The following is a 17160-nucleotide window of genomic DNA, read 5'->3' on the forward strand; positions in this document are numbered from 1 at the left end:
ATCACAGTCGTGTTTCACTCTATTATAACTTTATCCAGATGTTAATAATACAGGTTTTCCCGTGGCAGTATCACATAGTCGTGTTTCACTCTATTATAACTTTATCCAGATGTTAATAATACAGGTTTTCCCGTGGCAGTATCACAGTCGTGTTTCACTCTATTATAACTTTATCCAGATGTTAATAATACAGGTTTTCCCGTGTCAGTATCACAAAGTCGTGTTTCACTCTATTATAACTTTATCCAGATGTTAATAATACAGGTTTTCCCGTGTCAGTATCACATAGTCGTGTTTCACTCTATTATAACTTTATCCAGATGTTAATAATACAGGTTTTCCCGTGGCAGTATCACATAGTCGTGTTTCACTCTATTATAACTTTATCCAGATGTTAATAATACAGGTTTTCTGCAATTACAGCAATATATATCGCCTTGCGGGAACCATAAGCGTACGAGACGGGGGTCGGGGGGGGGGGGGGGGGTGTCACTACATGCTACACACGTATGGCCAGAACAAAGACATCTGTGTTGATGCCTTGAAAAGTGAGCTTTGTTGTCATTTTGCTGATGGATGTATACCACGAACTCAAATCCCATTGACGACACTAATACCATATGTGGCCAAAATCCCTATAAGCAGCGTAGCAATCGACATATACACCATGTATATAAATACACCCGCCCCTCATCTTTAAAGTAGATCTGAAAACAATGAGAATTAAGCTGCTTATTTCAGAGATAACGGGTAGCGTCTATGACTACTCTATTTCCGCACCTAAAAATTGCCCTGCTATTTTTATTAGGACCCACACGTTTCAAGCATAATGATAGTTGGTAGTTTAACACCAATTCAAATTAAATTACATGAATTTACTGGCCAGATGAACCAACATTTCATCACAACTCTCTCTCTCTCTCTCTCTCTCTCTCTCTCTCTCTCTCTCTCTCTCTCTCTCTCTCTCTCTCTCTCCTCTCTCTCTCTCTCTCTCTCTCTCTCTCTCTCTCTCTCTCTCTCTCTCTCTCTCTCTCTCTCTCTCTCTCTCTCTCTCTCTCTCTCTCTCTCTCTCTCTCTCTCTCTCCTTTCTCTCTGGGTTGTCACTTCACTTAATGCACCACGACTGGAATATCAAAGATCGTAGCATGTGCTATCCTGTACATATGGTGTATATAAAAGATCCCTTGCTACTAATAGAAAAATGTAGCGGCTTTCCTCTCTAAGACTGTTTGTCAAATTATCAAATGGTTGACATCTAATAGCCGATGATAAATAAATCAATGTGCTCTAGTGATGTCGTTAACCAAAACAAACTATCTTTAACATTTCATAAAAACAATTGCTGGCATACTAATACTAGTTATGTCAGTAGGAACGATATCTGGGGTGGCTTTGTGGGTGGCTGGGGGGAGGAAGGCACCCATCTACTGGTGAAAGCTCAGTCTGTAGTGGGAAAAAGCCACATTTTAATCTTTATTTCTATTCAGTAGGGCACAAAACGTTCAGTTTCGTCCTCCGACCCTCTGTCCCCGGCTCCACCCAGTTCATACCGACCTGCTAATTCAAATTAAAATACGGGATCGCGGGCTGTTCTCTTTGAGTGCCAGACTGCGAGGCTGTGACGCGAGAAACACACCTGTGTGGACGCCCGTTCTCAGTTTGAGCTTGTTGCCAGGGAGATGGAGCACTTCCAGCTGATTGTTCGCCTTCATCAGGCCCAGCGCCATCAAACAGATGTGTGTGGCATGCTGCTCCCCGTTCGGCTCAGGAACACCTGCAATTAGTAAACATACATTGTGTGACAACACCTGCAATTAGTAAACATACATTGTGTGACAACACCTGCAATTTGTAAACATACATTGTGTGACAACACCTGCAATTAGTAAATATACATTGTGTTACAACACCTGTAATTAGTAAACTTACATTGAGTTACAACACCTGTAATTAGTAAACATACATCATGTTACAACACCTGTAATTAGTACATATACATTGTGTGACAACACCTGTAATTAGCAGACATACATTGTGTGACAACACCTGTAATTAGTAAACATATATTGGGTCATAAAACACCTGTAATTAGTAAACATACATTGAGTTACAACACCTGTAATTAGTAAACATACATCATGTTACAACACCTGTAATTAGCAAACATACATTGTGTGACAACACCTGTAATTAGTAAACATATATTGGGTCATAACACCTGTAATTAGTAAACATATATTGTGTCACAACATCTGTAATTAGTAAGCATAAATTGTGTGATATCACCTGTAATTAGTAAACATGCATTGTGTGACAACACCTGTAATTAGTAAACATATATTTTGTCACAACACCTGTAATTAGTAAACATACATTGTGTGACAACACCTGTAATTAGTAAACATATATTTTGTCACAACAACTGTAATTAGTAAACATATATTTTGTCACAACACCTGTAATTAGTAAACATATATTGTGTGACAACATCTCTAGTAAACATACATTATGTGATAACAGTAGTAATTAGTAAACATGCATTGTGTCAAAACACCTGTAATTGGTAAACATGCATTTTGTGATAACACCTGGCTTTGTAACTAATAAATATACATTGTGTGATACCACCTATAATTAGTAAACATACATTATATGATAACACTAGTAATTAGTAAACATACATTGTGACAAAACACCTGTAATTATTAAACATGCATTGGGTGATAACACCTGTAATTAGTAAACATGCATTATATGATAACATCTGGCTTTGCAATTAATAAACATATCTACCTGTAACTTGCTTCATCTATATATGTGTACCTGATACATTTATATATGTGTACCTGATACATTTATATATGTGTACTTGTTACTTGCTTCATCTATCTATGTATATATGATACATTTATATATGTGTATCTGATACATTTATATATGTGTACCTGATACATTTATATATGTGTACCTGATACATTTATATATGTGTACTTGTTACTTGCTTCATCTATCTATGTATATATGATACATTTATATATGTGTATCTGATACATTTATATATGTGTACCTGATACATTTATATATGTGTACTTGTTACTTGCTTCATCTATCTATGTATATCTGATACATTTATATATGTGTATCTGATACATTTATATATGTGTATCTGATACATTTATATATGTGTATCTGATACATTTATATATGTGTACTTGTTACTTGCTTCATCTATCTATGTATATCTGATACATTTATATATGTGTATCTGATACATTTATATATGTGTATCTGATACATTCATATATGTGTATCTGATACATTCATATATGTGTATCTGATACATTTACATATGTGTATCTGATACATTTACATATGTGTATCTGATACATTTACATATGTGTATCTGATACATTCATATATGTGTATCTGATACATTCATATATGTGTATCTGATACATTTACATATGTGTATCTGATACATTCATATATGTGTATCTGATACATTTATATATGTGTATCTGATACATTCATATATGTATATGTGTATCTGATACATTTATATATGTGTACTTGTTACTTGCCTCATCTATATATGTGTATCTGATACATTCATTTATGTGTATCTGATACATTTATATATGTGTATCTGATACATTTATATATGTGTATCTGATACATTTATATATGTGTATCTGATACATTTATATATGTGTACTTGTTACTTGCTTCATCTATGTACGACCGGCCTCGGTGGCGTCGTGGTTAGGCCATCGGTCTACAGGCTGGTAGGTACTGGGTTCGGATCCCAGTCGAGGCATGGCATTTTTAATCCAGACACAGACTCCAAACCCTGAGTGAGTGCTCCGCAAGGCTCAGTGGGTAGGTGTAAACCACTTGCACCGACCAGTGATCCATAACTGGTTCAACAAAGGCCATGGTTTGTGCTATCCTGCCTGTGGGAAGCGCAAATAAAAGATCCCTTGCTGCTAATCGGAAAGAGTAGCCCATGTAGTGGCGACAGCGGGTTTAAATAAAATGTGTTAAGTGTGTCGTTAAATAAAACATTTCTTTCTTTCATCAATATACGTCCGATACAGGGTCCGCTTTTCTCTGTTATTGCGATAGGAAGGCTGGGAAATGGCGTTTTAGCATCTGAAATTCAACTTTTCTACATCCGAAACCCACTATCAGGTTTCATACTTCAAATACGTATATTTTCACACCCCAGACGTTTATACTAACAGTGCCACCCACCCCTACCTTGCCACTCTCACACTTACTTATACTTTCAAATACATGATGCAGGCTCTGTGATACAACAATATACATATAACTGATTCGACTATATATCGCTATAAGGACACCGCATATGAATGTACCTAATACGACCATGTACATGCATCTGATACGACCATGTACGTGTTCCTGATACGACCATGTACGTGTACCTGATACGATCATGCACGTGTATCTGATACCATCATGTACGTGTACCTGATACGACGATGTACGTGTATCTGATACGACCATGTACGCGTACCTGATACAACCATGTATGTGTACCTGATACGACCATGTACGTGTAGCTGATACGACCATGTACTTGCACCTGATACGACCATGTACGTGTACCTGATACGACTATGCGTGTACCTGATACGACCATGTACGTGTACCTGATACGACCATGTGCGGGTACCTGATACGACTATGTACGTGTACCTGATACGATCATGTACGTGTACGTGATACGACTATGTACGTGTTACTTATACGACCGTGTACGTGTACCTTTTATGACCATATACGTGTTCCTGATACGACCATGTACGTTTACCTGATACAATCATACACGTGTACCTGATACGACCATGTACGTGTACCAAATACGACCATATACGTGTTCCTGATACGACCATATACGTGTTCCTGATACGACCATGTATGTGTACCCGATACGACCATATACATGTTCCTGATATGACCATGTACGTGTTCCTGATACGACCATGTACGTGTACCTGGTACGACCATGTACGTGTACCTGGTACGACCATGTACGTGTTCCTGATACGACCATATACGTGTTCCTGATACGACCATATACGTGTTCCTGATACGATCATGCATGTGTATCTGATACGACCATGTACGTGTACCAAATACGACCAACGTGTACCTGGTACGATCATATACGTGTTCCTGATACGACCATGTGCGTGTACCCGATACGACCATATACGTGTTCCTGATACGACCATGTACGTGTACCTGATACGACCATGTACGTGTACCTGATACGACCATGTACGTGTCTCCTATAGACTCGACCCTGTAGACGTCGTATTTGGCAGCAACCGTGTCGAAGCAGGCGAGGATGGAGTTAACCGTCTGCAGGACGTGATCGGGCGAGCTGTACGTGTAGAACTTCGTGTAGCCCTGGATGTCCGTCAACAGGATGCTAACTGACGGGCAAGTCTGCGTGCTGACCGTCTTGTTGTCCCTGAGGACGCTGGCCACAGATTCCGGAACCATGTGGAACAACATCCTGTCCGTGTTTGTCGTCTTTTTCTGCAGGTAACACAATCTGTGGTGAGACGAATATGAAATATTTTCATATTGATAACAGGGCCGTAGCTAGGATTTTTTGTTGGGGATGGGGGCAGCTGAGTAGTTAATAATCTAAAACTCCTTAAACAGTTAAGAAGATAATTTTCTTTAAGTTAATACAATTGTTCCAGATTTCCACCCTCCCCTAACCCCCTCCCCCCTCAATCCTCCCCACTCCTCATACCCCCCCCCCCCCCCCACCCCCACCCCCAGCTAACTACGGCCGTGGATAAGCCTTTCAACAGTAACCTCTCTGTTACCTCGGAATATATTTATCTACAATTAAATTGTGTCTAACTTTTGGCTATAAGAGACAGACAGACAGACAGACAGACACACACACACACACACACACACACACACACACACAGAGAGAGAGAGAGAGAGAGAGAGAGAGAGAGAGAGAGAGAGAGAGAGAGAGAGAGAGAGAGAGGGGGGTGGGGGGGGATCAGGAAAGAGAGGAAAGGCGACGAAGAGACAGACTAACATAGAGAAAGAAAACTTGACAAACATATGGTTTTAGTGGGGATAGGGGTGGGGTGTAATATTAAAGAGACTTCCCTGAGTTTGCAGCTATTGTGACATCATATACTATTCGTGGGGCACAGAGCGGCCATCGTTACACAAAACAAACTTAAATATTTAAAACAGAGCGAATATTTGTTTAAGGACACCTCAGCTAAAAAGGGAAAAAAGAGACAGAGAGAGAATGAGAATGCTAGAGAGATAGAGACAGTCATACTGAGACAGTCATACTGAATGAAGAGGAGATGGTCAAAGAGAGAGATCTAGAGCTAGACAGAGGCACAGCGAGAGAGAGAGGCAGAAACAGACAGTGTGCTTTATGGAGAAATCAGTTTCAGATAAACATCTACGTCAAAGAGCAGTCATTTTCATATTAACTTCTACGTCACAGAGCAGTCAGTTTCATATTAACTTCTACGTCACAGAGCAGTTAGTTTAATATTAACTTTTACGGCACAGAGCAGCCAGTTTCATATTAACTTCTACGTCACAGAGCAATCAGTTTCAGATTAATTTCTACGTCACAGAGCAATCACCTCTTGGAGAGCGCGACCAGGTAGTTGTGGATCTCGTCAATGAGCGAGTAGACGGTGTATATGATGACGAGTGAGATGACGAGGACGCCGAGGAAGACGATCGACGTCGTGCTGATGTTCCTGATGTTCTGAGTCTGTCTGTCGTCCAGCATGGCGGTGATGGCGACAGCCAACTCGTCCTGGGTCTCCAGTAGCAGGTTCATGTACACCGTCTTGTTAGTGAACCACCACTGCGCCGTCCGCACCGATCCGTGACTCACAGAGTCGTTCTGTTGGATGTCCGCAGGCATGTTGGCCAGCACGCCGTCAAGGGTTTGGTCGTCCTAGAAAAGTAGACAAAAAATGACAGACAGACAGACATTGCGATGTACGCATCGATTTATGGCCCCACGAGTCATAGATGCCTGGGGTCATGTGGGCCAGCAAGCCATCAAGGGTTTGGTTGTCCGAAAAAAAATACAGAGAAATTGGTATTGACATATTGCAGGCACGGGAGCAGATGATGATGAACCCCATTTCCCCGCGGTGAATTTTTTTCTCTCCTTTTTTAATGTATTTTCCAGAAAATCATTTAATGTGTTTTCCAGGGGAAAATTACACGAATCCTTCCTAAGCACTTCCGTTTAAGTACTTCTATGCAGACCGACCACCAGCAGCAGCAAAACAAAATAATAAAATAATATATATATATATATATATATATATATATATATATATATATATTACTGGATCTGCGACTGATTATACGTAAAACTTACATTAAATTTTGTATACAGCTTGAAGACCAAGTCTGAGTACTGCCTGGCCGAGAAGAACGTCACGTTGGCCACATCCTGGCTCTCGAGAAACCACAGGTAGACGTCGACGGACGAGAACTGACCTGACGCGAAGTAGATGGCCCCCAGGGCGCGCTCCAAACCCATGTACTCCTTGGCAATAACCACCTCCTGGTAGGCGACTAGGCTCCGCCAGATGGAGCCTGATTCGTCCTCCGTTATCGCGCTATACAGCCACATGATGAACACCCGGATGAGGCTTGTGTACATCTGCAGCTCCTGGACGACCGTCTGGTTCAGCGTGTCCAGCTCGTACCTGCAAGTAAAACATCAGTCGTGAAGCTAGATGTAGTACCTCAAGTAAAACATCAGTCGTCAAGCTAGATCTAGTACCTGCAAGTAAAACATCAGTCGTGAAGCTAGATCTAGTACCTGCAAGTAAAACATCAGTCGTCAAGCTAGATCTAGTACCTGCAAATAAAACATCAGTCGTGAAGATAGATCTAGTACCTGCAAATAAAACATCAGTCGTGAAGATAGATCTAGTACCTGCAAGTAAAACATCAGTCGTGAAGCTAGATGTAGTACCTGCAAGTAAAACATCAGTCGTGAAGCTAGATCTAGTACCTGCAAGTAAAACATCAGTCGTGAAGCTAGATGTAGTACCTGCAAGTAAAACATCAGTCGTCAAGCTAGATCTAGTACCTGCAAGTAAAACATCAGTCGTGAAGCTAGATCTAGTACCTGCAAGTAAAACATCAGTCGTGAAGCTAGATGTAGTACCTGCAAGTAAAACATCAGTCGTCAAGCTAGATCTAGTACCTGCAAGTAAAACATCAGTCGTCAAGCTAGATCTAGTACCTGCAAGTAAAACATCAGTCGTGAAGCTAGATCTAGTACCTGCAAATAAAACATCAGTCGTGAAGCTAGATCTAGTACCTGCAAATAAAACATCAGTCGTGAAGCTAGATGTAGTACCTGCAAGTAAAACATCAGTCGTGAAGATAGATGTAGTACCTGCAAGTAAAACATCAGTCGTGAAGATAGATGTAGTACCTGCAAGTAAAACATCAGTCGTGAAGATAGATCTAGTACCTGCAAGTAAAACATCAGTTGTGAAGCTAGATGTAGTACCTGCAAATAAAACATCAGTCGTGAAGCTAGATCTAGTACCTGCAAATAAAACATCAGTCGTGAAGATAGATTTAGTACCTGCAAGTAAAACATCAGTCGTGAAGCTAGATCTAGTACCTGCAAGTAAAACATCAGTCGTGAAGCTAGATCTAGTACCTGCAAGTAAAACATCAGTCGTGGAGCTAGATCTAGTACCTGCAAGTAAAACATCAGTCGTGGAGCTAGATCTAGTACCTGCAAGTAAAACATCAGTCGTGAAGATAGATCTAGTACCTGCAAATAAAACATCAGTCGTGAAGCTAGATCTAGTACCTGCAAGTAAAACATCAGTCGTGGAGCTAGATCTAGTACCTGCAAATAAAACATCAGTCGTGAAGCTAGATCTAGTACCTGCAAGTAAAACATCAGTCGTGGAGCTAGATCTAGTACCTGCAAGTAAAACATCAGTCGTCAAGCTAGATCTAGTACCTGCAAGTAAAACATCAGTCGTGGAGCTAGATCTACTACCTGCAAATAAAATATCAGTCGTGAAGCTAGATCTACTACCTTCAAATAAAACATCAGTCATGAAGCTAGATCTACTACCTGCAAATAAAATATCAGTCGTGGAGCTAGATCTACTACCTTCAAATAAAACATCAGTCGTGAAGCTAGATCTACTACCTGCAAATAAAATATCAGTCGTGGAGCTAGATCTAGTACCTGCAAGTAAAACATCAGTCGTGGAGCTAGATCTAGTACCTGCAAATAAAACATCAGTCATGAAGATAGATCTACTACCTGCAAATAAAACATCAGTCGTGAAGCTAGATGTAGTACCTGCAAGTAAAACATCAGTCGTCAAGCTAGATCTACTACCTTCAAATAAAACATCAGTCGTGAAGCTAGATGTAGTACCTGCAAGTAAAACATCAGTCGTCAAGCTAGATGTAGTACCTGCAAGTAAAACATCAGTCGTGAAGCTAGATCTAGTACCTGCAAATAAAACATCAGTCGTGAAGCTAGATGTAGTACCTGCAAATAAAACATCAGTCGTGAAGCTAGATCTAGTACCTGCAAATAAAACATCAGTCGTGGAGCTAGATCTAGTACCTGCAAGTAAAACATCAGTCGTGGAGCTAGATCTAGTACCTGCAAGTAAAACATCAGTCGTGAAGCTAGATCTAGTACCTGCAAGTAAAACATCAGTCATGAAGATAGATCTAGTACCTGCAAATAAAACATCAGTCGTGAAGCTAGATCTACTACCTGCAAGTAAAACATCAGTCATGAAGATAGATCTAGTACCTGCAAATAAAACATCAGTCGTGGAGCTAGATCTAGTACCTGCAAGTAAAACATCAGTCGTGGAGCTAGATCTAGTACCTGCAAGTAAAACATCAGTCGTGAAGATAGATCTAGTACCTGCAAGTAAAACATCAGTCGTGAAGCTAGATCTAGTACCTGCAAGTAAAACATCAGTCGTGAAGCTAGATCTAGTACCTTCAAATAAAACATCAGTCGTGAAGCTAGATCTACTACCTTCAAATAAAACATCAGTCGTGAAGCTAGATCTACTACCTGCAAGTAAAACATCAGTCGTGAAGCTAGATCTACTACCTTCAAATAAAACATCAGTCGTGAAGCTAGATCTAGTACCTTCAAATAAAACATCAGTCGTGAAGCTAGATCTACTACCTTCAAATAAAACATCAGTCGTGAAGCTAGATCTAGTACCTGCAAGTAAAACATCAGTCGTGAAGCTAGATCTAGTACCTGCAAGTAAAACATCAGTCGTGAAGCTAGATCTACTACCTGCAAATAAAATATCAGTCGTGGAGCTAGATCTAGTACCTGCAAGTAAAATATCAGTCGTGAAGCTAGATGTAGTACCTGCAAGTAAAACATCAGTCATGAAGATAGATCTACTACCTGCAAATAAAACATCAGTCGTGAAGCTAGATGTAGTACCTGCAAGTAAAACATCAGTCGTGAAGCTAGATCTAGTACCTTCAAATAAAACATCAGTCGTGAAGCTAGATGTAGTACCTGCAAGTAAAACATCAGTCGTGAAGCTAGATCTACTACCTTCAAATAAAACATCAGTCGTGAAGCTAGATCTAGTACCTGCAAGTAAAACATCAGTCATGAAGATAGATCTAGTACCTGCAAATAAAACATCAGTCGTGAAGATAGATCTAGTACCTTCAAATAAAACATCAGTCGTGAAGCTAGATGTAGTACCTGCAAGTAAAACATCAGTCGTGAAGCTAGATCTACTACCTTCAAATAAAACATCAGTCGTGAAGCTAGATCTAGTACCTGCAAGTAAAACATCAGTCGTGAAGCTAGATGTAGTACCTGCAAGTAAAACATCAGTCGTGAAGCTAGATCTAGTACCTGCAAATAAAATATCAGTCGTGGAGCTAGATCTACTACCTTCAAATAAAACATCAGTCGTGAAGCTAGATCTAGTACCTGCAAGTAAAACATCAGTCGTGAAGCTAGATCTAGTACCTGCAAGTAAAACATCAGTCGTGAAGCTAGATCTAGTACCTGCAAGTAAAACATCAGTCGTGAAGCTAGATCTAGTACCTGCAAATAAAATATCAGTCGTGGAGCTAGATCTACTACCTTCAAATAAAATATCAGTCGTGAAGATAGATCTACTACCTGCAAATAAAACATCAGTCGTGAAGCTAGATGTAGTACCTGCAAATAAAACATCAGTCGTGAAGCTAGATCTACTACCTGCAAATAAAACATCAGTCGTGAAGCTAGATCTAGTACCTGCAAATAAAACATCAGTCGTGAAGATAGATCTACTACCTGCAAATAAAACATCAGTCGTGAAGCTAGATCTAGTACCTGCAAGTAAAACATCAGTCGTGAAGCTAGATCTAGTACCTGCAAATAAAACATCAGTCGTGAAGCTAGATGTAGTACCTGCAAATAAAACATCAGTCGTGAAGCTAGATGTAGTACCTGCAAGTAAAACATCAGTCGTGAAGCTAGATCTAGTACCTGCAAGTAAAACATCAGTCGTGAAGCTAGATCTAGTACCTGCAAGTAAAACATCAGTCGTGGAGCTAGATCTAGTACCTGCAAGTAAAACATCAGTCGTGGAGCTAGATCTAGTACCTGCAAGTAAAACATCAGTCGTGAAGCTAGATCTAGTACCTGCAAGTAAAACATCAGTCGTGAAGCTAGATCTAGTACCTGCAAATAAAACATCAGTCATGAAGATAGAGCCTGGAAATAAAACATCAGTCGTGAAGATAGAGCCTGCAAATAAAACATCAGTCGTGAAGATAGAGCCTGGAAATAAAACATCAGTCGTGAAAATAGAGCCTGGAAATAAATACCAGTCAGGAAGCGATATTCTGGCAATACAGCAGTCGTCAAGCTAGGTCCTGGAAATAGAACATCAGTCATGAAGCTCAGTCAGTAAAGCTCTCGCCTATGGTATTTTGGTAGCAGGACTCATTCGTTGACTTCCTTTGTTTGTTTTTTTTGTCTCTGTTTTGTTTTTGTTTTTGTTGTTTTTTTGTTGGGGATTTTGTTGGGTTTTGTTGGGGATTTTGGTGGGGGGGGGGGGTATTTTTTATCCATCCCAACTAGTGTTCCACGACTAGTATATAAAATACCTGTTTTATGTGGAGTATCTACAGTGTCCTCTAAGTGTATTCTCTTTAGATTTGGGGATATCTCGAATGACCTCTGATCGTGTTCCTCTAATCGTGTCCTTTTCAGATGAGGGTGTCCGCTTGTGAGCCAGTTAGGTGCTGTCATGCTAATATACCTGTATTTGGTTAGGTAGGGCATGATCTTCTTCTTAGACAGGAATATTCCTCTCGTTAGAGTTGGATCATTTATGATTTATTTAGCTATTCCCCATTCCCACAATATAACATTCTCGCTACTTCAATATACATTATTTCATATACCTGTGTCTGTTGTGGTAGGAAAGGAAATTTCCCATAGACGGCTAATATAAAATCTGGTTATCTTAGTGTCCATAATGACTTTATTTCGCATACCTGTGTTTGTTGAGGTAGGACAGAAACTTGCCCTTGGACAGGAATTCTCTCCTGGTCAGAGTGAGGCCGGTTATCCAGGACGTCAGCTCCTCCAGCGACCTGTCTGTCTCGTCGTACCGCTTGAGTAGCAGGCCTTTAGTCTTCTCCTCGGTGGAGCTGAGGTAGAGGGCGCTCATGTCGCGCTCCTCCTGCAGGTAGTGGATGACGCGGCCCAGCTCGATGCTGTACAGCAGGGTGCTGCGGATCTTCGACGACTGATGGTAGTTGGTGTGGGTGGCGAGGAAGGTGATCGCTATCAGACCCGTCAGCAGCAACACCGGCATCATGATGATGACGAGAATCTTCAGCAGCTGCTGGACCTTTCCATAAAAGGTGATCGTGTTAGCTGAAAACATAACACTGATAACATAACACAAACAGTGTTACCTGCAAACATAACAGTATTACCTACACACACGAGTGTTACCTGCAAACATAACAGTATTACCTACACAAGTAACAGTTTTACCCCACCTGAAAACATAACAGTGTTACCCCCACCTGCAGACCTAACAGTGTTACCTGCAAACATAACAGTGTCACAGCACCTGGAAACATAACAGTGTTACCTTCACACATAACAGTGTTACATGCAAACATAACATTGTTATTCCACCTGCAAACATAACAGTATTACCAAATTTTCAAACATAACAGTCTTACCTGCAAACATAACAAAGTTACCTGCAAACATAACAGTGTTACACCACCTGCAAACATAACAGTGTTACTTGAACACATAACAGTGTTATTTGCAAATGTAACAGTGTTATCCCACCTGAAAACATAACAGTGTTACCCCACCTGCAAACATAGCAGTGTTATCTGCAAACATAACAGTCTTACCTGCTAACATAGCAGTGTTACCTGCAGACATAGCAGTGTTACCTGCAGACATAGCAGTGTTACCTGCAAACATAGCAGTGTTACCTGCTGACATAGCAGTGTTACCTGCAGACATAGCAGTGTTACCTGCAAACATAGCAGTGTTACCTGCTGACATAGCAGTGTTACCTGTAGACATAACAGACATAACAGTGTTACCTGCAAACATAGCAGTGTTACCTGCTGACATAGCAGTGTTACCTGCAGACATAGCAGTGTTACCTGCAGACATAGCAGTGTTACCTGCTGACATAGCAGTGTTACCTGCAGACATAGCAGTGTTACCTGCAGACATAGCAGTGTTACCTTGACATAGCAGTGTTACCTGCAGACATGGCAGTGTTACCTGCAGACATAGCAGTGTTACCTGCAGACATAGCAGTGTTACCTGCTGACATAGCAATGTTACCTGCAGACATAACAGTGTTACCTGCAGGCATAGCAGTGTTACCTGCTGACATAGCAGTGTTACCTGCAGACATAGCAATGTTACCTGCTGACATAGCAGTGTTACCTGCAGACATAGCAGTGTTACCTGCAAACATAACAGTGTTACCTGCTGACATAGCAGTGTTACCTGCAGGCATAGCAGTGTTACCTGCAAACATAACAGTGTTACCTGCTGACATAACAGTGTTACCTGCAGGCATAGCAGTGTTACCTGCTGACATAGCAGTGTTACCTGCAGACATAGCAATGTTACCTGCTGACATAGCAGTGTTACCTGCTGACATAGCAGTGTTACCTGCTGACATAGCAGTGTTACCTGCAGACATAGCAGTGTTACCTGCAAACATAACAGTGTTACCTGCTGACATAACAGTGTTACCTGCAGGCATAGCAGTGTTACCTGCAGACATAGCAGTGTTACCTGCAGACATAGCAATGTTACCTGCTGACATAACAGTGTTACCTGCAGACATAGCAGTGTTACCTGCAGACATAACAGTGTTACCTGCTGACATAGCAGTGTTACCTGCTGACATAGCAGTGTTACCTGCAGACATAGCAGTGTTACCTGCTGACATACCAGTGTTACCTGCAGACATAGCAGTGTTACCTGCAGACATAACAGTGTTACCTGCTGACATAACAGTGTTACCTGCAGACATACCAGTGTTACCTGCAGACATAGCAGTGTTACCTGCAGACATAGCAGTGTTACCTGCAGACATACCAGTGTTACCTGCAGACATAACAGTGTTACCTGCAGACATAGCAGTGTTACCTGCAGACATACCAGTGTTACCTGCAGACATAACAGTGTTACCTGCTGACATAGCAGTGTTACCTGCAGACATAACAGTGTTACCTGCAGACATAACAGTGTTACCTGCTGACATAACAGTGTTACCTGCAGACATAACAGTGTTACCTGCAGACATAACAGTGTTACCTGCTGACATAACAGTGTTACCTGCAGACATAACAGTGTTACCTGCAGACATAACAGTGTTACCTGCTGACATAACAGTGTTACCTGCTGACATAGCAGTGTTACCTGCAGACATAGCAGTGTTACCTGCAGACATAGCAGTGTTACCTGCTGACATAGCAGTGTTACCTGCAGACATAGCAGTGTTACCTGCAAACATAACAGTGTTACCTGCTGACATAGCAGTGTTACCTGCAGACATAGCAGTGTTACCTGCTGACATACCAGTGTTACCTGCAGACATAACAGTGTTACCTGCTGACATAGCAGTGTTACCTGCAGACATAACAGTGTTACCCGCTGACATAGCAGTGTTACCTGCAGACATAGCAGTGTTACCCGCTGACATAGCAGTGTTACCTGCTGACATAACAGTGTTACCTGCTGACATAGCAGTGTTACCTGCAGACATAACAGTGTTACCTGCAGACATAGCAGTGTTACCTGCAGACATAGCAGTGTTACCCGCTGACATAGCAGTGTTACCTGCTGACATAGCAGTGTTACCTGCTGACATAGCAGTGTTACCTGCAGACATAACAGTGTTACCCGCTGACATAACAGTGTTACCTGCTGACATAGCAGTGTTACCTGCAGACATAACAGTGTTACCTGCAGACATAGCAGTGTTACCTGCAGACATAGCAGTGTTACCCGCTGACATAGCAGTGTTACCTGCTGACATAGCAGTGTTACCTGCTGACATAGCAGTGTTACCTGCAGACATAACAGTGTTACCCGCTGACATACCAGGAACTGGACTGTACTGTATTTAATAATGATAAAACCACTGGTTACTTACCTCTGAAGATTTTCTCAAATATGTTTCTCGGTGTCTCTACTTTTATAAGATTGCGGATGACGATGTCGAGTTGTGAGTCGATCAGAGATGAGTGGGAGGAGGCGGAGGCAGAAATGACGGACATTTCATCGTCATCGTCATCGTCCGGAAGAACTCGGTTGCTTTGCAGTAGGCAAGACATCACTAAAAGGAGACATCAAGTAGTATGCTTATGCGTAGCAAGGGAGTGGGGGGAGGCAATGTGAGCCCCTCCCTTCCCCCTAAATTCAAACGAACAAACAAAACAAACGACAGTGTATTCAGATAGGGGGTGGGGTGAAACATTTAAAAAGGGAACCTGTGATATTCAAATGTACACTAACATGTATTCTCTCTCTCTCTCTCTCTCTCTCTCTCTCTCTCTCTCTCTCTCTCTCTCTCTCTCTCTCTCTCTCTCTCTCTCTCTCTCTCTCTATATATATATATATATATATATATATATATATATATATATATACTATAATAACGACAAAAGGTGCAACTCTTATTAGGATAGTATCGGAGTACATAATAATTATCGTTTCATGACAGCCTTAGTCACAAGCAAAATATATGTTTCACTATCAGAGGAGGTGGCAGTTATTTCAGTTGAGAAGGGGCAATGCATATATGCATTCTAGTCACCTCGATGAGAAGAGGGAAGTGCTTCCGATGCCAGTTAATATAAATGTTCGTGTAGAGTTATTTTAAAGAGACTGCGCTGGGTTTGGTGCTATTGTTAAGATGTCGTCGACTAACAGGAATAGGAATAGGAAATGTTTTATTTAACGACGCACTAAACACATCTTATTTACGGTTATATGTCGTCGGGCATATGGTTAAGGACCACACAGGTATTGAGGGAGAAACCCCGCTGTCGCCACTTCATGGGCTACTATTTTCGATTAGCAGCAAGGGATCTTTTATATGCACCATCCCATAGACAGGATAGCACATACCACGGCCTTTGATATACTAGTCGTGGTGCACTGGCTGGAGCGACAAATAGCCCAATGGGCCCACTGACGGGTATCGATCCTAGACCGACCGCGCATCGAGCGAGCGCTGTACCACTGGGCTACATCCTGCACCTCGACTAACAGAGACATTTTAATTACTATAATTACATATTAAGTAAATGAATCTGTATAACATATATCAGTGGCTGTATACTAAGTGTTTCTGATCGTCCTAGTGTCTGTACTAACAGAGACATTTTAATTACTATAATTACATATTAAGTAAATGAATCTGTATAACATATATCAGTGGCTGTATACTAAGTGTTTCTGATCGTCCTAGTGTCTGTACTAACAGAGACATTTTAATTACTATAAGTACATATTAAGTAAATGAATCTGTATAACATATATCAGTGGCT

General features: G+C 41.1%; 2 protein-coding genes across 2 annotated transcripts in view; one reads left to right on the forward strand and one right to left on the reverse strand.

The window, feature by feature from the left end:
• The window catches only part of LOC121379438, a 28007-nt gene extending 14188 nt beyond the window's left edge, over positions 1–13819 (reverse strand). The window contains exons 1-7 of the mRNA XM_041508114.1: positions 13684–13819; positions 13486–13653; positions 12601–12985; positions 7430–7763; positions 6672–6994; positions 5295–5587; positions 1577–1774 (exon numbers count right to left, since the gene is read on the reverse strand). Of these exons, the coding sequence (XP_041364048.1) occupies positions 1577–1774; positions 5295–5587; positions 6672–6994; positions 7430–7763; positions 12601–12985; positions 13486–13653; positions 13684–13819 (1837 nt within the window). The remainder of the gene's footprint in view (positions 1–1576; positions 1775–5294; positions 5588–6671; positions 6995–7429; positions 7764–12600; positions 12986–13485; positions 13654–13683) is intronic.
• A 38-nt stretch (positions 13820–13857) lies between these two features.
• On the forward strand, positions 13858–15735 carry LOC121379534. The gene has a single exon (XM_041508212.1). The coding sequence runs from the start codon at positions 13858–13860 to the stop codon at positions 15733–15735; it is 1878 nt and encodes a 625-aa protein (XP_041364146.1).
• The last annotated feature ends 1425 nt before the right edge of the window (positions 15736–17160 follow it).

Source organism: Gigantopelta aegis, chromosome 1, assembly GCF_016097555.1.
Source record: "Gigantopelta aegis isolate Gae_Host chromosome 1, Gae_host_genome, whole genome shotgun sequence".
Classification (NCBI taxonomy): Eukaryota; Metazoa; Mollusca; class Gastropoda; order Neomphalida; family Peltospiridae; genus Gigantopelta; species Gigantopelta aegis.